The 25866-nt window shown below is 39.7% G+C and overlaps 1 protein-coding gene across 1 annotated transcript in view; it reads right to left on the reverse strand.

Moving 5' to 3' along the window:
- Positions 1-25866, reverse strand: part of HECW1 (HECT, C2 and WW domain containing E3 ubiquitin protein ligase 1) — a 203541-nt gene that overhangs the window by 90498 nt on the left and 87177 nt on the right. Inside the window, exons 5-6 of the mRNA XM_067291220.1 lie at positions 12781-12856; positions 3053-3222 (exon numbers count right to left, since the gene is read on the reverse strand). Coding sequence (XP_067147321.1) covers positions 3053-3222; positions 12781-12856 — 246 coding nt within the window. The remainder of the gene's footprint in view (positions 1-3052; positions 3223-12780; positions 12857-25866) is intronic.

Below are 25866 nucleotides of genomic sequence, written 5' to 3' on the forward strand. Positions count from 1 at the left end.
GACAAACAAAATATTTGGGAAAAGAACACTTCCTTCACATATTTTTGTTGCATTTTACCTCAAGTTAACATGGTAGGACAACGGGCCTGTTACACTCTTGCAGTTTTGTGAACTGCCAGAGAGATGTCTGCTTAAGGCATGTATGGGCATTACATGGAACCTTACTCTGACCCCAAAACAGTTCAAATCAGGCAAAGCTCCACTGAAGTCAAATGGTGACCTGCTGGGGCATTTTTGGTCTCTGACACCAGCATGCCTGGATGGGAGGCACAGCAGACACAGCCACTTTCATTTGCCTCACACAGAGCCCTGTTCCACGTGTCAAAATGTCACACACTACTCTTACCTCTTTGTAAGAAATTTCCATTTGCTTACATCCTCTTGTATAAAAAGCACTACAAAACAGATCAACCAAATAGCTCTGATTCAGGATAACTTGTGCTGAACAGTATTTGAATGGCTTGTGAAATGAAGAAGATCATCAATATTACATTTGACATGGATGAAAAAATTGACTGAGGTATCATGGTGCTACTAGAGTGTTATTATAAAGCAGGTGGTTATTATGCAAATAGAACAACCTAGTAAGTATATGAGGGGTAGTATCAGAGTGTATTAACATAAGCAAGTAAATGAATCATTTTCTCTTAGTCTGTAGGATTTTGTTTTGGTGGGGAGTCCCTACAAAACTGAAGCAACTCTTTTACTTCTGAATTTGCTGAAAGGTAATCAAGAGCATAAACAAAAGATTCCAGTGTTCAGATATTTCTATTGAACGAACTGTTTTATTTCCCTATTCCAGACTTTGTCAAGTAAGTTTAGCAGCCATATATCATTCAATTAAAAAAAGACCATCTGGCTTCTACTGACAGGTAGAGATTGTATAGTGACAGAAAATCTTAGGAAAGAATCATCCTTCTGAAATAATTCATTGCCTAAAATATTTTTTGGTGAAAAAACCTAGTGACTGATCCATTTAATAAAATAGCTGTGATTCCTCAATGATTTTCACTTCATAAATTCACATCCATCAGTGTAAAGGGTGGGCAGAAGAATAACTACCACCACAATTCAGCAAGAGTTTGTAGTCTTCCTCCTTCCCTTGCCACATAAAGGGACAAAGCAGAAGAAAACTGCTCTGCAGAAAAGAAACCAACATATGCTTTTCAGTGCTTAAAAAAAAAAAAAAAAAGACTTCAGACCAGCTGATGTATGTAGATCGCAATCCAAGTGCATGCAGTTAACATCCCCATATCAGTTGGAGAGAAAGTAGAAACTGGACATGTGAATAACGACTCTGTTGTTTTAGACTCCTTAGCCACTAACAGGCTAACAACAGAAAAGGAGAAGCAGTGTGCTCACATGCAATCAAGAAAACCACAGGGTTGAACGGAGGAGCTGGAAGCCAGCTGTGCTCTTTTGCTTTCCTATGTCTGTAATTAGGTGATTTCATTGTTTCTCCTTTTCTCACTGCAAAATTCTGTTGGAAAACAAATGTCAGCCCACAAACTCAGCCATCCTGCATGGCTTGAGGAGAAGAGACCCCTGACATTTTATCAGGGTCACATTCTTACTCTTTGACTTTTTATCCTCCAGCAATGCAAAAGGATCCTACAGTGAGAGCAAGCTGCATTGGCTGGGAGTTTTCTTTGTTAAGAGCAGTACTGAGTGCATCTAAAAATCCTGTTCTCCGCCTCCCCCAGTACAGCCCATACGTCCCCCTCTGAATGAGGGCAGCTTGTGTGCCACCTCAGCAGTTAACTTCTGGCTGCTACAGTGTGGTGGGACCATAGCCATATCCTGTGTCCTGCTTTGAGTGTCAACTCCTGGCATCTACACCGTCTGCCAACGCACATGCACTGAATGAGACACACACAGAGCAAGTTTCCCCCTTATGGTTTCTCACCTCTAGGCCTGTGTCTTTTGCACTTTATTGAAACATCTCTGTCAGCTCCCTGCTCCTTCACGTCAGTTCCGGCTCCTCAGCTTGACCTGGGATCCCTCAGCTTGACCTGGGATCCCTCAGCCAAATATATCTGATGCTTGGAGCAAGAGAGAAGTTGCAGCTGGGCAGATGTTTCATGACAGGGCCTTCCACTTAATTAAGTCCTGCTAAAAGGTACATTTCTTGGACTATCTATGAGATGTGCTCCCACTCACCATATAACCTCCTCTGCATTGGCTCACATGTTGCATAACCCCATGTGCTACCTAACTTCTAGACCATCCTCTGCAAGGAAGGAGCATTCAGTGATGTTTCTCCCATCTTTTTCCACTCATGCTTCCACAACTATGCAGTTTGACCTAATTATCCCTAAACTACTTTGCAATTTGCATTTAATTTGAATAATTTTATATAGTCTATTTATTTATTTTTACTCTTTCCTGAAATGGAGATATTGGTCTGACAGGGAACAACAGTAAATCACACCCTTTGTGTCAGTCTCCTTTAATTCTGAAGATACTTCTCATCTTTTGTTGTCTGTTGCCATTTCGGGTGTAATTTAAAAACAGCAGGCAACAATTGAACTCTCAGATCTCATTAATACCTACTAAGCCCTTTCTACAAGGAGCAGCAGACTACAGAGTATATCTTCAAGGTGATAGGCAAACGTGCCAAAGTTGCCTTCAATTTATATTACCACTGGCATTTTTCAATCACACACACAGATTCTTTTTATTTGATGCTGTATTTACTCTGCTTCACCTAATGTCTCCTCTCCTTGTAAAAACACTCTGATAATCTAGCAGCAGCATTTCTAACTATGCGAGTTTATTTTTCAGTTCTGGATTATGCCTACCTTCAACAACTTGATAAATTACATCCCTGAAATAGAACACATACTTCAGGGAAAGAAAGTTTTATCTAAAATTCATCTTTGTAGCAAATTAAGCCTTTTACATTAAAACAAGATGTCATGAACTGCACATCAATTGCAGTTAGGTCAACGACTACTTAGCCAAGAAAGGATTTCACAAGAAACTCATGGGATATTGCTAGAGTCATTTCCATGTTTTAAGAAAAGGTCTCTCACACACACAAACCACTTACCTCTCCTTGCCAGATAGGATTAACAGTATTACACATGATCTTAGATCTCTTCTCCTGTCCATGATGAGGAAGTGCTGGGAAGATGCTATGCTTTCCAGGCTGGATGGAAATCTTCAGATAAGGATCTGGATTGAAAAACATTCCTTTCTTCAGACCAAAAGCCTGGAAATCTGAAAGAAGGTAAATAATCTGATTATTTTTCACATTCCTGTTAGCCCTCTGGAAGGTCAGGAGAACTAGACACGGAACTGGTGAGGAATTCAAACAATGTGGCAGAAATATAAAAAAACCTCATGTTTCTTGTGAGGCAGTTTAAAGCCAAACCATAATAATCCAGTAGTATAGAATTTACAAAGCATTATATAAGGAAATTGCAAATTTTACAACCCAATTGTGCAGGGAAATGTGGCTCTACATCAATATTTATACAACTAAATAAAAGCGATCTGCTGATTTTTCTAAGGAACTGAGCACTTGCTCAGCCTGACTCCAGTGACAGGATTGCTCTGAAAAAGATCCATTCATCTAATCATATAGACATGGCATTAGGTACCCAATGTATGTCACCTAGGTTTTAATTTTCTGTTTCTATGAAATTTAGCTGTTAGACCATTTTCTACAGGGAAAATCATTTTACTTCTTTTTTTTCCCCCACTTTAAAATGTTTCCTTCCCTACATGGGTTAGCTTTGCTGGGACTAACTTTGGAAAACTCATGCATATATTGCCCAAGTTTGAGCAGGCCTTTTTAGCTGCAGAACTCCCAGGGAGCGTAATATGAGTCATGCATACAAAAACTGCAGGCACTTATTTCAAAATTTACCCAAAAGGTCCTGAAGAAAGACACACAGTCCGTTATGATTTGTCCCCGTGAAGACAATGAAATGCAAAACAATCTACAGGTATCTCATTAATTTTGGCTCAACAGAAGCTACAAACTGAAGCCTATGGCTTTCTCTTTTTCCAGATCCATTTCTGAGCTTTCTTTGGTAAATATAAGCACTTGCTTTTATTAGTGAGTTCAGTAGCTAATTTCTTTTCCATGATTTTTTGTATGGAAATTCTGCTCTTCTGTTTAAAGCTTTGTTTCACATAGGGCTAAAAGCACTGAAGTGCATTTGCAACTACCTGCTTTCTCTCGCTGTCTTAAAGACACACAAAATATTAGTCAAAACAATTTCCAAAACTGCTTAGATGTATTTCTAAATATACAAGTTAAATAGGTAATTTTTCTTTTTAGGGAGGATTTCAAAACATTAGTTTTCACAGTACTTTCATTCTCTTTTAACTGATAAAAAAACAATTGTTCTAGCAGGTTACAGGAGACCACATGAAACCCTCTAGGAAGATATTCTGGATGAATCCGAAATTCATAGACTTTCCAAATCAACTTCAGCATTTTTTCAGAAAACAGCTGAATAGGGCTAAGATACACCAAGTTGTATTTTGCTTCCGTAACTTATAGTGAGATCCAATACAATAAAATGGGCAAGCTAAAAAGCAATTGGTTTTGTTCTTGTTGACTTTAATCATATATTCCATCATGCAATTCCTATGACAGAGACTTCAAAAGCTGTAGGACAGATGGGCCTGAAACAGACTGTATTTTAAGAATTCCATTCTTGTGTCTCTGTGATGCTAGCAATTAATAAAAACAGTGAATATCACTATTAATGGCTCATCTGAAAGTACTTTGCTGACAATACGTACTGCCATGGTCCTAGCGACAGCATTACACAAAGAAAATGATCTGGTTCAAACTGATAACATGGATTTTTTTTCTGAGTGGGCAATCTCTGTATAAGCACGTATCTCATCTATCAGCCCTGCTGAAATCCTTTATGTTAAACTGTTTTGCAGTGGAGTTGTACTGTTAGAAGTACATGTCAGAAACTAGAAACCAAGACTGCACAAGAACTATGAATGACAAGGCTCCAGCTGTGTAACAGTGTAAAGCTGCTAACATATGAGAGGAGAGAAATACCTCTGGGATCTTATTTTCTTTTTCTCTGATGTCTCCTCAAAAGATTCTCAAGCTGAAATATTTATTGCTATATACGTTGCTCATTTTTTTTCCTTCAAAGAGGCACTGCACTATCTTTGTGTAATGCTATGCAGAGAAATGAGCTATTGATAGAAATTAAGATTACTAGCACTTTATTATATACACACATATATTATGTATTATAAAGAACATACATATACATATATATTCCTCATAGCTGATAATTATGAAGACCTACCATCCTTTTTCCACTTGTGGGAATTAATCACAGTCATGAAGATGAATGTACTCCTAATTTTAATTAGTACTCTTATTTTTGTATTTGGATGAGAGAAATGATTTAGCCAAGCATACAACAGGAAATTTCTTTATGTCATTTTCTTGCTAAAATTGCATAATACACTAAATTATGTGAAAATGTCACTTAGAAACTTCCATTTTTAATGTCTAACACACTCATAGGAATAGCAGAATTAGCTGTCTCAAGGACAGATATCCCACTGTATCAACAATACAAAAGCTCTGAATAAGGCTACATGGGCATCTGCAGATATCCACGAAAAAAAAAAAATAATAATTTGATGCGGGACCCCAAAATGTTGTAACTTCCCACCAAAAGATGCAGGAAAAATAAAAAGCCCTCAAATTTTCAGATGTGTTTCTGGTGCTCTGTTAAGCACTGCTGGGGCCCCTTGTAACATCCCAACAGATGGATAATACCACCACCTATTCTGCTTCCCCATATGAAAATATTTCTCTCTCATCTTCATTGTCTTCAGAGAAAGGCTCTGAAGATACTCAGTATTTATAAGTGACAGTTTAGGATTAACTGAGTCTAAATCTTTGGTCAAACCAATGAATTCCAGGAGGCTTAAATTTATCTTGCTGTACTCTGTGGTTTTACAGTCTATTTCTTGGAAGCATATTAGGAAATGCTACCAACATAATTCATCCTTGCTTTTCGAAGGTATATTTTCATCCAGTCTATTTAAAAAGTTATTAATATGCCATATGTCAATTTCCCATCTACTCATAAATTACACTTTTGTGTAAAAGGGGTTAGATACCTCAATGTGTTTGATAATGTCAGGCGATCTCTCATGAAAATGACAGAAGGAAGGAATCCAGGTGGAGACACAGTGACCAGCAGCTCTTTCACCGCTGCGGACTTTCAGCAATTGCAAGTGATGTATTCTAAAACACCCAGGCTCACTGCACTGTACACTAAAGGCTATCAGTGGCTATCACCAAGTGAATTATCAATTCATTCCAACTTGAGGGCTTCCGTTTCAGACGTGCAGATATTTGAGTGTCTGGATGAGATCTAGGAAACCTTTGCTCTAGCTCACTTGCATGCATGTAGCCTCTGTCCCTAAATTGGGCCACAGACTCCCCTGTCTATGTTGCAAAGGACCATTCTGCAAATTTTCCACACAGCTTCGCAAACTCTGTGGCACTGCTGAGTGATTAGTAATGGAGACCGTATCTTCGTGACAGTCTGGAAACTGCTGTGTTTTTAGTGGCAAAACGTGGAACTGGGTGGGGATATTAATCCATTCTGACAGACACAACTCAAACACATCTGTGTTTACCTGGTTTCAATTTGCCTCAATACAAGTGACTAAGCTTTCAAAAGGGCATGGCAGAGGTATGGTTTTGGTATGAGAGTCACATTTTGTCATGCACAGCAAGGAGATTCTGAGATGGTAATGGTCAGCAAAACCAAGGATGGTATTCCAGTTCCCTGTGAATGTAGCAGAGATAGTGGACCAGACCCGTGCTTGTAGGAGCATGACAGAAAAGGATGGAAAAATCAGGGTGATAACCAGACTCTGGAGCAGTCTGTTTTCTAAACAAATTATGGTTGGTCTGGTCATTAATTTGTGAGTAGTAAGTTAAAGAAGTTGGAAGCTGTTCTCACAAAAGATGAGAAGTTTTTCCCAACAGCTGTGGAAGAACTTTCTTAGAAATAATATACAAGAATATTCTGCTCAGTTTAAGTGTCCCAAGAAGAGTCTGTCCACCTAGTCTCTCGATGGTGTAAATTTTCCTTTACTGAAGACTGAGTTCACCAACCAGCAGAGGGGTCAAAGGCCACTGAGTAGCAGAGCTATTTGAGAAGCTGATATTAATATTCTAATACAGCTGGCAAACTCCTTCCAACCAAGTACTGAATGTCTTTCATGTCTCCAAGCACCATCCAAGTGATGACAACAATTCTCTTGCAGGGGTCTATATTGATGCTTCTGGGAAAGATCATTAAGCTGCAGCAATTCTATGGTCAACTCACTAAATTCACATTTTTCTTACTTAGTGTACCGGCCATGTGTTCTCAATCTCCCCAGACCCAGGAAATGATACATATTGCTCATGAGTCACTTGAGCCTCTGAGAAGATGAAGACATCTTTGAAATAGGCCAAACTGGTCCAGAACATATCTAAAAACATACCAAATGAAGTACTGCAAAGTTGCTAAGGCACTGGAAAGACCAAAGGGACACTGGAAAGACCACAGTCAAATTCAAACTGCAATTTAGTTTGGTGACTACCCAAATGGAATTTATTCTCTCCATAATCTGCTCATTAATGGCAAAAAGTAAAATTATTCACTATGATCACACTGAGATCCTGACAGTTCACATATCAAGGCACAATGAACCATCTTCATGATCCATCATCACAAAAAAAGAGTTTCTAATTAAGATATCAATGGACAGATCAAACATTTCCCTTCAGTTTTCCTTTGTGAATTCTCAAAGAGCTGTTAACTCAGGTTCTGACACTGAATAAATGTACTTGAACAGAACTGGTATCTGGGTTGACTATCAATGAGGTGATGTAATTGGCAGGGTGCTAATATGTCTGTGTTTCTCTTGTTGAGTGCACTGTGTAGAGCGTGACCAGAGCAAGTATGACCTATTTCAGAAGGCAGCAATCCATATACTGGGCTAAGCTACATAAGACATAGTGGTGATTTCAAAGCAAGGGGCAATAAATCCCTGCTTGTTCAAGATTCAACAGGAGGCATGTAAGTACTGCCTCCCAGCTACGTGCTTATAAAGTAATAGAGAGGACTGTAGCTACCAGTAGTGTAATAATATTTTAACAGTAAGAGATAGCAATATTGTATTGGCTTGGAAATGCCACTTTGACTCACGCAGCAGTTGTTAGTACATGATTCTAGAACTCATAGTAAGGAATGTGAACACAGATTCAGCAGTGTTGCATCTGGTTTAGATTCCAAGACAGCAAATATTACGGAATTTTAGAAACTAAACCAGTAATGTGCAGGGATTGGAGTATTAAAATTCAATCTGGCAAAATAATGAAGGGGATTTGGGAAAGATACTGCATAGTGTGCAATAACTGATTTGATCAGCTACTGAATGAGGTTTTGTAACCAGCAACATGGAAGAGGTTAAACCAGATAACTACAGTGGTCCTTTCTCTTCTAAAAAATCTATAAATAGACTCCAGTTCTCTTCAAAAGAAAGAGAATCCAATAAGTAAGAATTGGCCAGTGTAGTTGCACAAAGAGATGATTAAAGATTTCAGACTTAAAAAAAGGTACTAAATGGTGTAGATAAACACAGAACATTTCTGTCACAATGAGGCTCCCATGCAAAATATTAAAGACAGCGGAAAAAAGGAGAAAAGTTTTTTATCTAGGTGGAAGTGCTAAGGGAATACAAAAGGGATTCTCATTTGTATCAAGAAGGGGCAGAAGAAGTATGAGGAAGAAAACAGGTCTATTAATACATTAATAGGTATGAAGAAATTAGTTATTCAGAAATGGCTGAAGGACAGGCTACTTTTTTAATTGTCTTCATTGAGAAGGAAAATACAGGAGAAGTTTGAACTGCCATTATGAACAGTTTTAACAATGAAGGGGGAGTTCTTACAACTGCAAGTGGTTGCTCACTGGAGCAAAGTACCTTCTCTTGTTATCCTCAAATACAGAGTACATGCCTTTCTGTAAGATACGACTGGGCCAAACACAAGCTATTGAGCTCCACACCATGGATCAAGGCACCTCTGTTACACAGGATATTGGACTAGTTGAACTCAAAACCTTTTTAGGCCTTTAAATCTGTTAGTTTAGAGCACCGCAGTATTTTGTAGGCACAGGTCTACTGGAGATAGCAGAAAGAGATCTCATCTTAACACAAGCTCTAAAAGAGTAAGAAAAACTCAAGTGATTAGTAATTCAGGTTTATGAAGAATACAACTAGGCAGGTTAGCTTGATTTGGGGGGGGGTAAAAGAAGGGGTAGGTTTACAGCAATAATAAAAAAAAAATAGTGGCTAGAAGTTGAGTTATAGCCAAAGCTGTCATAAATTTGGACACCCATTTCCTGTTATAAAATCAGTCACTAGAATTTCAGAAAATGGCCGGAAGATACTGTATGTTATAGATCTGGATTTTGGTCAAGCACTTCATGGTGACTATAATTTTCAAAATCACTTTTAGTGGACCTAATACTATTTTCAGTTGCGATTTAGACGCTGATTTCAAAAACTGAAAAGTGATGTTACCTGAATATCTGGTCTAAAGGTTACATAAAAAGAGGATAATAAAACTTTCAGGGCAATGTGATAAGGATGAATTCCTGCTCTTCTGGTCATCTGTGCCACAAGAACACTTGTAAATAAAGAGGGTGCAAATACATAAAATGCGTGAAATATTAAAGCTTGAGAAAAGTTATTTAACACGATATATAGCTAATAACAAGGAGCAGTGGGGTGAAACTAAGAAAGGACAAATCCAGGAGGCATGTCATGCAGACCTCATGATAACACTTTGTATCTATACTAGCCAAAAGAATGGGTTCAAGGGCTTTCAGCAAATGCATTTTACTAGCACTAAACGATGACCTTTCAGTGAAGCGGTTGGTACATCTTGGGAACCTTAGCACATTTCTTCTTTCTGTATTTCATGCGAGAGCGCTCTGACACTTTCAGTCACCTCATCCAAAGTGTGACATTGAATGGTAACAGCAGCAAAGTCATCTGGGAAAGTAAATGCAAAGTAGCTGTATAGTTTTCTTTAAAGCCTATATTAATTCTAACTAAATCACGCTTATAATATTTCTCTTAGCATTTTAAATAATGAAAGCTCTAATAATACAGTCATCATATAAAAGATTAAGAAGCCTAATCATGGGGAAATTATCTTCTTTGCAATCAGTGTTCTTAATGAACCTATTAATCTGAACTAACCTTTCATAGGACCAACTTCCAGTCTCCTAAGAAGCAAATACTCAGAAAACAAACCTCCTACCAAAGTAATAAAAACTCTCATCTTTCTGTTCTCAAGAAGTTAGCGATTTCCTTTTGCCCTGAAGCATTGGTTTATGCTTTTTTCTTTGGTTAACATTTTTATCCAATCTAGCAATCCTTCCTCAGGCAAAACTTCCAATGAAACCAGTGTGATTTTGTCGAAGAAAATTCTGAATAAAATTACAGAAGGAACAAAGAGTTCTGCCACAAACTTTTACAGAGAAAATCTTTTCAAAATAAGGTCTTACTGGAGTGTATAGGCAAGTAAAGCAAACAAGATCATGGACTGATCTCGTTTGGCAGTTTGGGGATTTAGCCTACTTCTAGACTTTCTCTCCCATTCTATCAACTTTGTCTCTTAAAACATTAATATAATAAAAAGCATAGCTCTCCTTGCATTCTTTAGATGAAATACCATTTTGGGGCAGCATGGCTCTGTTGGCGCAGTACCCAACACAATTGTCCCCAGGTGAAAACTAATAGCCTTAAACTTTGTTACAATGAAAAAAACCACCCCATAATTTTGGAACATAAATTTTAATTAATGACAGTGAAAGTGAAAGTATGCTAATACATAAGGACAGATAGTGAGAAGGAGTGGTCAACTCATGACAGTAGGGAGGTTTTTGCTACTATAGTGCATAAACAGAAAGGAATCCTTGTTCCTTCCTATGCCTCTGGAAGGTCTAGCTTGGTCTGAATTTTATTAGCTGGCATAACAGATACAGGAATAGCAATAATTTGCCTTTGACAGAGATAACAATTGTTTTTTGTTGATTAGATAAGAAAACAATAAAAACATCCTTGCGATGTGTTAATCTGTTTAACTGAAATGCCTCAAGTTTAGGCTCTCAGGAAGAAAGACTGAAGTTGAGCTCTTTTGATACCAAAGATTTTTGATAAAATAATTGTGAGCTCAGGGCTCTACAAATACCTGGCCATGATGATGCTGTTAATATGGAAGTGATACAAATGTAAATGAATTGCTGTTTAACCACTAGAATAAGATATCCCAAAGGTATTATGTGGCATGCCCCTTATGTACTTTGAATCAAGCTGTAAATCAGATTGTTTGGTTTATAAAAGGTCACAGTGAAGTAATCTTCCTTAGCAGTCTCACAAATTATTACTCTTAACATGTGCTGGACCACTAGGCCAAAGAATTTGAAAGAATGGAATAGTGTTACAAATTCTGTGCAATATTTTAGATGTAAGAGTAGTTAAGAAATTTTTTTTAAATATTAACTCTACTTCTTAATTCCTGTTGAGCTAAATCTGTGGTTTTCTTTAACAAACGAATGTGACTGGTTGGATGCCCAGTGTCCCACCTAGCACAAATAACTGTTGTGTTAAAAGGGCCCCATCTAATCTGAGTCCAACCTGCCATACAGCATATACAACCTCTTCAGAACCACAGTAGGGCACCTAGTTTGAAAAAGCATTAACATGCAGGCTTCATATGAAAGACGCATAAAAGTTCCAGTTGACTTCAACACAAGTTAGAGGAAAGGTTAAAATAAATCATATTGCCAAGGCAATCATGTAAAGTGGTGCTTGTCTGAATGTAGGTCTTTTTACGGCCTATGCTTGTAAAAATTACAAACTAGGATAACTGGAGCATATCAAAACCACCCTCTTTTCCCTATGCTACTTTCCCAAAGAATTTCCAAGTCAAGTTCAGCACCTTGGTCCTTGTCTTCCAGGAGCTAAAAACACGGAAATCAAATAGCTAGTGCAAAACTCCAAAACGAGAACCTTACTCATAATAACCCTCCTTTGACGAATTGAATTTTTCTACAGTGGTGACTTCCAAACTGTTGTCACCAAAGCCAGACCAAATAATCCACAACTGCTTCATGGAACCATCTTACGCCTTTAAAACCTGTAATGATAAGCCTAGTAATGAGGCTGAACAGCGGCCTTCAGAAATTTAGAGGATTGAGAGCAGTCTATGGGCTCAAGAAGCCTGAGAGTCACAGTTAAGCAATAAAAATAAACTTGCGTGTATGGAATGTGGATCTGTCTCAGGTCCAGACTAAGACTGTGGAAAGTGTTCTCCAAGAAACAGGACTGCCACAAATCAATTACCTTCCACTCCATAAGCAAAGTGCACGTCTTTGACCTTGCTTTCTCTGACCTAAATACACAGCATCACATTTAATCATAAACAGAGGAAGCTTTGCCTAAAGTAAATCTGGCCCCAAAACTCTACTTGAACAAGGCACTTCAGCACATAACTCTTCTTCCTGAAGGAAGAAGATGTGGCCATAATCATAGGACAGATATTAGTTCTCTGTCTCAGTGTCACTGCTAGAGCAACAGTCATAAAAGCATGCCTGTATATGTATATATATATGTGCATACACTACGTATGTAAATAGAAGGGTTTTAATAGTTTGTCTCCTGCTCTCTGGGCTTAAAACCTTCACATCAACACTGACTTACCTGACAGTGAAAAACTGATCAGTCTCCGACTTCCTTGTCCCTGGATTGAATCTTCATTGGTGATGCTTTTAAAAATCTGCTGGAAGAAGAAGAATGGTGAGAGAGAGGAGTCTCCAATATCCCTTGAACAGACAAACTGCTTAGTAACTCTTTTTACAGTGTAATCGAATAAGAATCAATCAGACGACTATTAACGAAGACAATGTTTTTATCCAGGTAATGATTTAGGCCACTAGTAGCCTAGGTGAGCCCTTCCTGGAAGACTTTCTTTAAGAAAACTTAATGATAGAAAAATACTCCTGTAATTTTAAATATAGCAGTTCCTCACCCAAACAGGAATATGTATTAAACAAGGGATGAAAATAGCACATAAGGATGGGGATTTGGCTCTCACCTCTAATAATAACTTCTGCATTTGTAAACTGTTATTACTAGAGTAGAAAATCTTGTTCCAGGAAATTTACTGCATGCATGTGAGAAACACAGCTCTGAGAGCTTACTAATAGCCTGTGCAAACAGCAAGTGTGAATTATGATAATAACAAATACTGAGCGTGAATCCGAAAAGAATATCAATAGATGACTCTGTGCACTCGCTCAAAAGATGGGGGTCAGGTCCCCTCTGTGGGTTTTAATGCTAGGCTTTGGTTCAACGAGTTTATTGATGGGCTGCTGTTGTGTGCAAATTAGGACACAGACTACTTGCTGGCTGAGATCAGAACCTGACAGCAAAAGTGCCCCTTGCTCCAGCATCTGAGGCACCAGGAGGAACCAGCATCAGCTGAGGGACAGTGCTGTTAGCTGCAATTTCCCTGAACACAGCAGAGGAGATGCAGTCATGAGTGGGGCTCCAGTTCAGCAGGGAGTTACTACCTCCCACTGACCTGGGAGCCAGCTTAAATGTTGTTCTGCTCCTGGGAAGCCACAGCTCCTCACTAGTCTTGCTGCTCGGCTTTCAGACAAAAAAGAAAAAAAGAGCACTTAGGCAGTGAAGTTCCACTTTCTGCCAGGGAACCATAACTAAAGTCCCACTCAGCTGTGACTCATTGCTCAGTATATTAAATATTATGTATTAAAGCTTAATGTAGAAAACCGGCTCTTCTTTGCCCCAGAGAGTTCAAAACCTGGGGAAAGGGGTACTGTAGCCCAGTTAAAAGGATTTAAAACCAAGCACAGTTAACAGGTTAGGACACAAGTGAGGCCTGGAGGAAAAAAACAGGGTGGATTTGGGTACCATTTAAAAAAAATGGGCTCTATTGGACTTGACTTTTTATCACAATCAGTTTGTTTCTTACAGACTATTTAAATGGGAAAAGGGCTACTGAATAGAGACGGACCAAGAACAGATATCAACAGAAACACCCCCCTTAGATCACAGCTAATTAATTGCAATTACAGTTTTGGACTTCTCAGCTAACCAGATTTTAATCTATTTAATAAAGCCACCACCAATTTCTGAAAAGAGTTTAAATCTGAATATTATATGTGACTAAGAGATTTGTAAGGTGTTTGATGAATGTTATGATAAGAATACAGTTACCTTTATCAGCCACATCTGTAATCTCACCAAGAAGCAATTACAAATTTCCTTGTCAAAACATATTTTTCACACTACTACACTAACTGGCACTATCCTTTAATACTTACTACTCATGGTCTTTTCATCATTTTGTCCAGGACGATGAATGGGCCAACTTATCTTGTATGCACATATGGCAAAACATGCACTTTTTTTCCAGTCCTTAAACATTTTTCCAAGGTTCCTAGTTCTAACACAAATCAGTATTAATAGTTTAATGGCTGATGTTTTGAACAGACTGGGGTGCAACTGATGGGTCCTGCAAACATCAACATGTCCAAAACTTAAAAATAAGTTGCTATTAAACGTCCCTTCTTGTGCTGCTTCTACATTGATGAAATTGTGCCAGCACAGTTAAACTAGTGTATTACACTGGCAAAGCATTCCCAGTGTGGCTGAAGCTGCACTGGCAAAGCTTGGCATAATACAAAGAGAGTAATAACATGTCCAGCCCCATGAGTGGAGCAAGCTGTAGCGAGGGGGGAAAATGAATTAGATTTGCTCCTAGCAGGCCTAGCTATTCTGTGGAGCAGGCACACTCCACACTGTCCCTTTTAGTGCTCACCCCTCAGTCAGCCAAGACAGAGGGCCTTTGGGAGTGCTTCCCCAATTTCCATTTGCCCCATGCTTTCCCATGGAAATCAAGGCACAGGGAGGTGGGGGTGGAATGAAAAGGGAGGGTATGCCCTAGGTCTCACCCCTACAAGAAGGTGGGATAAGGCTAGTGCACACATCTGTACCCAGGGCCTAGCAAGTGCTCCTGGTTTGCACCGTATAGACACAGCATCCATGAATTACATCAGAGTCAGTTCTTAAACAACTTGGGCGTTTATAAATATTCCCTCTGGCTTTCAATGGGAAACAGCTCTGACATGATTTGATACTTTTAAAATTTTGACCTAATTTTCCTAATCCAAATTTTCCTTATTCCAAGAACTAATATCAGCAATATCAGCCCTAAAACTGGCTATTTGCTCCTTGCTCTTCACTGCAGGCTCTCCTTGAACCACTGGCTTCCCACTCTGTTTTGTGACTTTTCTTCAGCTTCCTCCCCTGAGCAGGCTCTGGTGCTCTCTAAGCCCAGGAGAAACCTCCCTTTTCTCCAGCAGTTCCACCTCACTGGCTTGTCTTTAAAGAACGTAACACAACTGTGAACAAGAAGCAACAATAGCAGCAGCAAATACGGCCAATCTCAACTCCAAATAATTAAAAAAAAAATTCCAGGGATTCCTACCCATAGAAATCAAGTTACTACAAACCCCTCCTATAACATTGACTCTGAGTGAGAATAAAATAGGGCTGATTATCACCTATAAACATCATGATTTCTGTTGTTTCCTAATTTAAAAAAAATCCACAAGGAAAAAATATCAGATCTTTTTCAACTGTGGTCTATTTCAATATAGCATGGCATACGAGATATGCAAGAAACAGTATTTCTTGTCATCTAGCTTGTATTATCCCCAAAGCAACAGATTACATTTGAAAGATTCTTATGGATTTTTTCAAAGGTCAAAAAAGGCCAAACATTATCGTAAAGACAAACCAAGCCTTATATGCATCTCCTGATAAGAGGAATTCTACAGCCAGAATACTCCCACGGATATTGGTGTGATGAGTCAAGTACACAGCTGCTTGCAGCAGCCAACTCTTGCTCTATCAGCAGGGTCTGAAGTTGCAATATGAAAGTAAGACTAAAAAACAGCACTGCTGTGTAACTGAATTATATATTCTTTAGTTTATCCCAGTACAGCTTTCTGAGATACAATGCTAGTCATTTTGATAATGTTTAGCATTTAACCTTAGTAATTTTAAACATACCAGAACACTCTTTTGAAATGTGTCCAATTTTACCACAGTCCAGGCAGTCAACAAAAGGAAAGTGTGGTAGTAAAGCTGGTGGAGATGGAGGCACAACTCAACAGACTGGATAGGTCATTTAAGACTTCAGCATATGAACATCAGGTCACAGTTACCTCCCTGTCCTCTCCTTCCCAGCCCACTTCCCCAAACCAAGATCCTAGTTGTAACACTTCCTAAATGCCTCATAACTCTCCTGAATGCCCACTTATACAGATCTACCACCCCAAACCTGTATGTGTTTTCCTCCAGCATTCCAGCTAAAAACTCACTTGTCCCTCAGCTCCATTCCTTGACTCTGTCTCTCTTACCACACATAGGTTCCACCTTCGCACCTGAAATACAGGTCCCAGGAGTGCCTCAGATGTTGCAGAGCATGTGCCAGAGTGGGCTCAAGAACAGTAACACATCCTCTCTCAAAGGAAGAAATTATTACGCATAATAACACACTGACAAGGATATTATGAAGGTTGGGAGAGTAATTTTACTTTAATATTGATGTTTCAAGAAGTCAAAAAGAATGGTGGGGGAGGGAGGAAAGATATAGCAATAGCATGGCTTGATTTAGTCCACTATGTGAAGAAAGCTGAGTACGCAAGGGTTCTCCTCACAGTTTTTTGACAAGACAAAGTCATTTTGTTTGCACTTCTGTCTAGTTGAAGGTAAGGTTTTCAGGATTAAACCAAACAGCTCAGGAACTTAAAAACAATGAGAAAAGTCCTCCAGTGTAAGTCCAATCTTCTAGGTTAAAAAGAAAAAACTATTTGCTTTTGTTCAGATTCACCATTTTCTAATGTAATAGCCATCTTCTATACAGTAGTGAGGAACAGGCTAAAAGCATTCTGTATGGTATAGGATAAAGTTGAATACACGCTCACTATTAATCGCTAACAACTGCTCTGACTGGGATTTAGAAAGTTTTGAAGCCTGAGATGAAAAAGTGCATGGGTCATAGTCTTTCTTCTTGTCATTTACAGTAAAAGAAATCCAGACTGATTCTGCGACAACAATGCAATTACACCTGCAGTTTTGTCACTGTAATTTGAATTTGGTCACAGACAGGTAAAAAGACCTATCTTCTCAACTGTCAGTGAAAACACAGCTAGCTGACAGAAAAATAGCATTCATCTCACCACTTGGTATTTTAAACTGAAGTCTTTGGATGAAAATGATGAAATGTAATTTGCCCTCTACAACTTCGGTGCTCTTTATACCTTTGAAATGAGAGCTCAGTCTAAATTAGTTTACTAATTTTTTTAAGCAAGAGGGGCTTGAGCTGCAAATTCAAGTCTACGTGAATCTCTCAGAAGACTACAGGTTTCCTGAACTAGATTCAAACCTTCTTTCACTTTCCTTGCTTAATCAGAACTGTCACTGCTATGATAGGAAAGTGTGTGCTCAAATGGTTAAAGGAAGTATCAGTACTTACTCTAAAATATTCTCCAATATACACACCCTAAACAATATTCTTCTGGTCTAGCATAGAGTTTCCCAACTTTTGAAGCATGCACAAGTAGCAATCTCCAGAGCACCTCATGGCTATCTGCAAAATCTGCGTAGGTACTTGAGGCCAGATCCAAGTCTCTCAGGACTTGCTGAATTCTGGAAAAGGTTCATGTTTGGTATTGTTTTTCATTTTTTTCAGGAGAGAGGAAAAAAAGATGACAGAAGGAGATGACAGAAAGCTAAAAATAATATAGTTTTTTCCTAGCATCCCTTTTCCTTGTGAGTAGTTCCTGCAAATGCTAGAATGAAGTTGTGGGACCCTGAATGAGAAGGAATGTAGGCTACACATCTGCAAATGGAGCCCTTGAGACTCCCTCTCTGCCACGGTTAGTGTTATGAAAAAAAAACCAAAAATCTTGAGAAATCGCAGAGTACTATGTCCATCAGCTCTTACTGAGACAAAACTCCACATGCATCAATAGTAATTTGTCTAAGCAGGAGCTAAGAAACCCCAAATATTTCCTAAAATACCTTTCCCATAACTGGTCCATCCAGCTACATAGAGGAGTAACCAGGACAAGATTCCTCCTCCTGAAACTAAACCATGGCCCACCACAGGTGTCTCTGTTCAGCCTCCCCGTACCTCTAGGCTGTGATAAGACAAATGCTTTGGGACACAAGGACAGCATGAACACAGGCCTGGGAGAGGCTGTAACCACGTTTGCCTGGTGCTGCACGAGATAATCTGCTTTTAGGCAGCAGAGTTAACTGTAACAGTGCCAAGTATCCACTAAGGGAAAACCTTGCCACGTGCAGCCCACATGCTGGTAAAGCAGGGTCTGCACGAGTTTCTAAGATCCTTTTAGTATGCTTGTATATTGTGCAGCCCAGCCTAACTATTTAAAAAGTCCTGCTGATATGAAACAGGATTAATATGTTTTTATTGCATGCTCCTACCATATCTAGACATGCAGAGCTGGCAAATACAAGGACACACACAGAAAGAAAAACATAGTTATGCCTTAGTCTTATCATAATGTAACATACATTCCTCTCTGAAAGGGCATTTTTGGCCACTATGACTACACAGACAAAGGAATTAAAATGAAGAAAATTCTCTTCTCTGGTAAGTACAAGAAACCTCTGGTTTAAGAAATTTTATTCCTCACTGATAGCCAGATTCTGCTTCAAATTACTTCAGTAGCTTCTGCTGTAAAACTCAATAACATTTAATGATCATAATTGATGTGGATTATCTCATATAACCCAGTATTTCTTGCATTTAAAACACAGTACACAGCAGTGACATTAGACACTAGCTGTTTGTACATGATGACTTTTCCTATGGTAAATATTCTGAAAGTGATCTAAATCTTAATCCTACACAGTTCCAATTCTAAAGGGTGTTAATTAAAATCCAGAATATTTTAGACTGACAGCACAGATTGTAACTGTAGTAACATTTCATGTAGATTAAATATCCAGATACTGTAAACTGGCACAGCTCAAGCCTAGACCATACTATCTATTAACAAGATGAATCTTTTATTAACTATTTTAACTAAAAGCAGTTCTAAGAACATACTGAAGTATTCAGAGGGACTCACACTTTTAAGCAGTACTATACAATTTGTATGAAAGTTGGAAGTCCACAGTGAAAAAAAGCTAAGAATACAAAAGTAAAGCAGCAAAGTATTTTTTGTTTGTATATGGCAGCTTTAAGGATGAAAAGCAGTAAACAAGATAAAAACGATTTTTGCAAAAAGGGATGCCTGTGGCCTGTTTTGGTTCAAATCACAAGTGAAAAATGGCCTCTACTCAGTCCTAAATCGTGCATCAGCAAAAGATAAAAGCAATAGTGCCAGATGTGTCAGAGCTAAAGATATGTTGTTGCAAAGCTGGGAGGAAAGGCAGGCTGTCCAGTAACTGCCTGCACTATGCTTGGTTCAGGCTCCAGTTCTCTATTCTCCGCTTTTCAAGAGGACTTAATTTGTCTGCAGATTTAAAATAAAATAAACAAAGTTAATGGCCTGAATGCAATAGTCAGGAGCAAAAGAGGAAGCTGATGCTTCGTCCTCTGCCTGCTTCCATCTGTTTGCGTCTTTCAATTTGCCTGAGACATAAGACAGCTCAAAACTCCCTGGCTTAACAGGCACAGAAGAGTGACACAGAGGCAGAGTACCAGTTTCTGCTCTGTGCTGCTTTGCTGATGTGTGTTTAAATCAGCTTTCAGCTCTTGTTTTAACAGAACAATGTACATGACACAAGCACCAAGAAGAGTTCCTCAAAACTTTTTTCTCCTCTAACCTAGTTTTGCTGTCTTTTATTGTTGGCCTCTTGATTTCACTGAACTCTTAATATTAAGATAATCCTCTGAGCAAGCAGAAGACAGCTACACAGCCATTCCACAGCTCAGCAGTGAAGGACCCTTCTACAGTAAAAGAACGTAAGACATCGTCCCAAGTTCATACTTCATTTTATATCAGACTCTTCGGAGAGGAAATTCCCCTCAATAGATCTCCTGAAAATGGATAAATACTCCGATTTCTCCCAGTGCTGACTTTAAAAAGGAATAGTTTTAGGAAAAACCCTGACTAAACAAATATGGACTTAAAAAGTGCTTCCTTTCTCCCCGTTACTTAACTTCCTCTGTATCTCAGACCGCAGAGCGCACTGGGACGCAAGGAGTGAATCATGAAAAGAGCAAACGGAGAGCTGAGCTCCATGACTCGGTCACTGATAGAATTATGGCTATAATCCCTGGCACCACTTTGAAAATCTAGCCCTAATTAGTGGCAGTGCTTCAGCTACAACCCTCGCTTTGTTAAACAGAATTAATCCAGCTCTTGAATGCAATATATTCCACTTATCCTGTTAGCTTGTTAAGCCGCTGTACTGGCACTGCAATATTTTTCTATCAGGTGATTCCAAATAGCAAGCAGCCAATTTCCCTATGAGCAGAGACTAATTCCCCGCTGGGTTCTCTGCAGCCAGCTTGGATCCCTGAAGGACTGCGACCACACACACAGGCAGTTTTCCCTGTGTGTTGTGGTCAGTCCTGTTCTAGGCTTGAAATACTAGGTTTTGTGAATGCCATTTCCTAATCAGGGGGAGAATTTAGCTTTTGCAGGCATGTGGCAATAGCCCCATATCCACACAGGTTGCTCTTGCTAGACCTTTTAGCAATGCCTATTGATTACTTCATTTTTTTTCAAGGAGATAGAAGCTTTTAGTTCCAAAAGCTTCTCTCCTAGAAACCCTTTAAAAAGCCAGCAAGCAAGCAAGCAAGCAATTTTTTTCCGTTGAAATGTTACGAATTATTTCAGCAGATTCTAGATAATGAACCAGGGAACTCAAACTAAATTACAGACCAAAATTGCTGTTTAGTGTCATCAGTAAAGTCCTCAACTATCAACAGGCTGATGACAACAGGGAATTCAATGACTGTATGCACCAAGGGTACCAGGTCTCTGTGTTGGCATGAAGATATTTCATGTTACCCATCTACCCTATGCAGGTAGAATGCTGTTTCAGCATAACCAGGAGCTACAAAAGTGGGACATTACAAGCAACCACTTTCAAGTAAAACAAAATTGAGACAACAAATAAGTACTTCCCACAGAGTCCCAACAATTTTTTCTTTCTAGGTTTTATTAGATTCATCTTTTTCATTGTTTCAACAGTTCTGCCTAATAGACTTCAGCTATCCTTTGGCAGCAGAGGAAAAGCTTTGATTAGAGATGTCGATCTTCCTTCATTTTTTGAAAGTACATGTAAGTAAATTCTTAGTCTCAGGTACTTGGATACAATCACACATGCATGTTAATAGGGTTTGGCTTGATCTTTCTGAGTTGATTGCTGGCTTATATCTAAGCAGCAGTAATTTTTCCTGGATATGTAGCAAACTTCTGGGAGGACTGCTTTCTGCAGTATATTTCACCAGATGCTCAGACTGGCTATGCTATTTGATGTTCATGGGCCTTTGAGCATTAACAAGTCTCAGCAAGTTTAAAGCAGTCCAAAGGATGATAGTTGTTTACAGCCTCAGTGTGCAAACCAAACTTTTACTTAAACACTGCCCTTGCCTCTGTTCTGGTTAGGAGGGAAAAAGGTTCCTTGCAGTTACTAAACAGCTCTCTGCTCCCCAGAGATACCATTATCCAGAAAAAAAGATTCTAATGAAATCCTAAGTTAAGAGCAGATTTGCACCAAACAAACTGCCTTAATGCAGGACAAGACCAGCCCTGTAAATTTGACAGGTCCATACACAGAGCATTAATGTGCTTAAGCACTCTGACAGCAAAAACTGCTTGTTAATATATTATCCTCCCAGAAACAGCTAACCCAAGTCCCTACACCCACTGAAATAACTGGGAGCTCTACCTTGACAAGCAAGACAGGCCCAGTGGGCACTGTTCACATCCTATAATTCTGCATAAAATCTGCCTCTGCAGATGATAAATTCAAACTCTTCAAGAAAATATTTTTCTTCTATTAAGAATTAAAAAATTACCACTAACATCTTTTTTCTCTGAACTGCAAAGTGATGAGAGCAATCAAAATGTAGGGCATATATTGTGGAAATACTCGATACTGTGACATATCCATATCATCTTCAGAAGGCGGGAAACTGCATTAGACAGCACATTGAGCTTCCAGGCAGTCTTTATTAGAGTTTTAAAGACTCCTCACTCTTCTAATGTAGTTTGGTTGGGACAAGGATGCAGATGAGTAATGCTCATGGACTGTGAGAGACTACCATATTCTTCAGGTGAGCTGTTTTTGAGGAATGGCTCAGTGCATTAATCTTGCTGTCAAAGAGCCTGGCTGAGGGAATCTAGCCAATGACCCTTTACGCCATAAAGGAAGAAGCAAGCCAGTGAACAAGCCCATTCTTCTAAAAGAATGCCCCAAATATCAATTCACTATGAATGCCATTTTTTCCAGAGGTGAGTTACAGACCCTTTACTTTCAACCTTGGATCCTACTTTAGGCAGAAATGAGGTGACTGCAGAGACTTATAGCCTGATTTAATAAACAGAGAAATATCCCTGCTACTTCAAATGTCCCTCAATCTTGCCAAATTACTAATAAAACATTTACGCTTCACAGAACACTTTCCCAGCTATGATGGCATAGAAAAGGTAAAAGAAAATCTCTTTCATTTATAGTATATATGGTTTTCTAGTTAATGCAGTCTCATTCATACTCAGTGTTTCTCCTGTTTATCTTTTGGGAGATGCATCAAACCCATTAGAAAATGCTTATCCTATCTCAGTAAACCCATGGAGTTTCTTTTTTTGTAAAAATATGCCTTTGCTTTCCTGTTTGGCCATTGCAGCTGAGCATCCATGGTTTTGTTTTTCTTAGTTATCTTGTTATCTCGTACAGCAGCAGGCTTTAAAAATTCAACAGTTCTCCGGTGAAGTGGACTTGTGGGAATATTCATTAAATCACGTTGCCATAGAATAACCTAGGTTGGAAGGGATCTCTGGAGGTCATCTGGTCCAACTCCTCAGTCAAAGCAGGGCCAATTTTAGAGCAGGTTACTCAGGGCTCTGTGCAGTCAAATTTTGAATATCTCCAAGGATGGAGACCCCACAACCTCTCTGGGCAACTCATTCTAATGTTTGACTACCCACAAGGCAAAAAAAATAAATAAATCCTAATATCCAATCAGAATTTCCCTTGTTGTAACTTGTGTCTATTGCCTCTCATTTCACCATGAATTGCGAGAAGAGTCTGACTCCTCCATACCCTCCCATTGAAGGCATCAATAACATCCCACCTAAGACCTCTCTTAAACCCAGCGCTCTCATCCACTCCTCATACATAACGGCACAGAACAATCTGTAGAAGGAAAAAACAGGGGCCAAACTCATCCTGACAATGACTGTGGTAGGATATTATAGCAACCTTGAGATATGCTACAGACTTCGGGTGAAAACACTGGGAAATCCAATCTCTGATAACAGTTGAGTTCACTACAGCAATTCAGATATCATGGAAAGCCTCAGGAAGGATTTGACTTGCTGCATATTGGATGCAAAAGACTTCTGAATGTAAAGTCATTAAATATGACAGAAGGGGGAAAGCAATGTCAACTAAATGCAGGAGTGCTGTCACTACAAAGATTGACTACAAATCATTATCTACAGCTTGCATAATGATTTAATTCTTGTATATGTTAATAAATAAATCATGTCCTATGAGTAATAAAAGTGTTTTCTGTTGCTGGTGTCAGTTTCAATGTAAATCTGTGCAAAATTGGTTTCAAACTTTGCAGTTTGTGAAACCTTTCTGGTGGAACAGAGCATGTCATCTCAGAGGTTAATACCCCACACTACCCAAGCCACCCAGATCATCCTCATTCCAGTGGGGATGAATAATACCACTATAGATGAGAAGTGGCTCCCTTGCCCACACGCACCGCATGCTCCCCACTCCTCAGATCCCTCCCTTTGCCAAACACACTCACTTGAAAGCAGGTATCTTCTGTATAAAACATCTCTCCCTTCATCCCCACCAAGAACACTCCTGCCCTCTGCCAGGCAAACAGCTGCTTCCTTCCCTACAGAGGCAGCCACCAAGCTCACTTGTCTGCTGCTGTATGAAGGGAATGGAGAGGGGAAAAGTAGAGGGGCGTAGAGCTGCTGGCATTGCAGGGGCTGGAGGCTGTGGTGACCCGGAGGCTGGGTCCTCTGGGATGAGGCTGCCCTTCCAGCAGCAGGGTTCAACTCTGTTCTTCTCTGCCCTGCACGAGCAGGAACAAAACTTTCTTGGCCAGTGTCCAAAACTTTGGGCTACATGGAATAGGTCTGATCCAGGCCACCTCTTGGACCATGCCCCTTTAACCACTTGGGAAGGGGCTAACAAGAAACACAGCTTTTCCCCTCCCACTTTGGGCAAGTCTGTGCTGCTAGTCAGCCAGCGAGACATGAAGAATGATTGCTGAATCTAGAGGTCAACTCTGACCTGAAAGTGGCAAGAGTTTTGCCACTGACTTCATGGCATTAATATTTTATCTTCTGCTGCTGCAGCAGCACTATACATCCCTGAACTACAGGACACTGGAGCAGCCTGTGCTGCCCTACCTATTCCTCTCTGTCAGTGATACATCACTCACAGCAGCAAATGAGGATGTCATGAAACAGAGATGTGGCAGCTTTCCTCTCCTTTCCTCACCCTCAAAGGCACAACTGAACAATAAACTTGTAAACCCTAAGCAGCCTCTCAGTAGTAACAGCTCCAAAAGGCATGAAGACTCACAGGGTGCTACTGAGTAGGAAGGCAGCTTCATGAGCAGCAGGCCTACAAGCCAAGCCTCAGGCATAACCACAGCTCACCCTTGCAGCAAAATAGGAGATCCTGAATGCCAGGGTACTCCTCACAGCAGCTCAGTCCACCCCACTTCAACGTTTACACAATTACTGCTCTTAGCCACCTGCCTGACAGGCAGCTACATGGTCTCAAGGCTGGCAGGAGCCAGGGCACAGCATGCTCCTCAGGCTGGAGCTCCTAATCACGAGCTCTGCAACACTCTAAAGGGAAGCAGACAACAAAAACATGAAAGGAGTGTACTAGAAAAGAAAGGGGGAAAAAAAAGAGGAAAGGGGGAAAAGAGAAAGGGCAAGGCTCTGTAGAAAGAGATTGGAAAGCAAAGAGCAGAGTAGTGGAGCACGCTACGAGGGAAGAACATGATTAATTTCTAAAATTTCAGATCTTCCACAACCTAAAAATTCCCTCCCCCTCTTTCTCAAAAAAAGTGACCGGTACAGCTTTAAGTCAAAGCTGATGGCAGCAGCTTTCAAACTTGCTGAGTTGCTAGGACAGGTTAGACTCTGTTGAGAACAATGAGAGAAACAAGTAGGTTGCTACTAAAACCAGGGTTTCCTAACAACTGTGGGCACCTCCAGCCCTTTCTGGCAATAGCCTTCGCTGTTCCCAGATAGCTCAGTCAGCCCTATGGTAACAGATATTAGCAGCCCTCAAATATTTTACCTCTGGAATCACCGTCATAGTACTGTTCTGGTCTGCTAGACAAAAGCTCATAAATGCGCTGGTACCTGAAATAATATACTCTGTTAAAAATTTTGTGAACTCACCCCAGGTTTAACAATTGCCCAGGGTTAGTTAGGTAATACAAACAACACTGGTGGCCCTTTGCTAAGACTATCAACGTGCGATTTAATTAAGGTGGTT

Source organism: Apteryx mantelli, chromosome 2 (assembly GCF_036417845.1).
Source record: "Apteryx mantelli isolate bAptMan1 chromosome 2, bAptMan1.hap1, whole genome shotgun sequence".
In the NCBI taxonomy this organism is placed as follows: Eukaryota; Metazoa; Chordata; class Aves; order Apterygiformes; family Apterygidae; genus Apteryx; species Apteryx mantelli.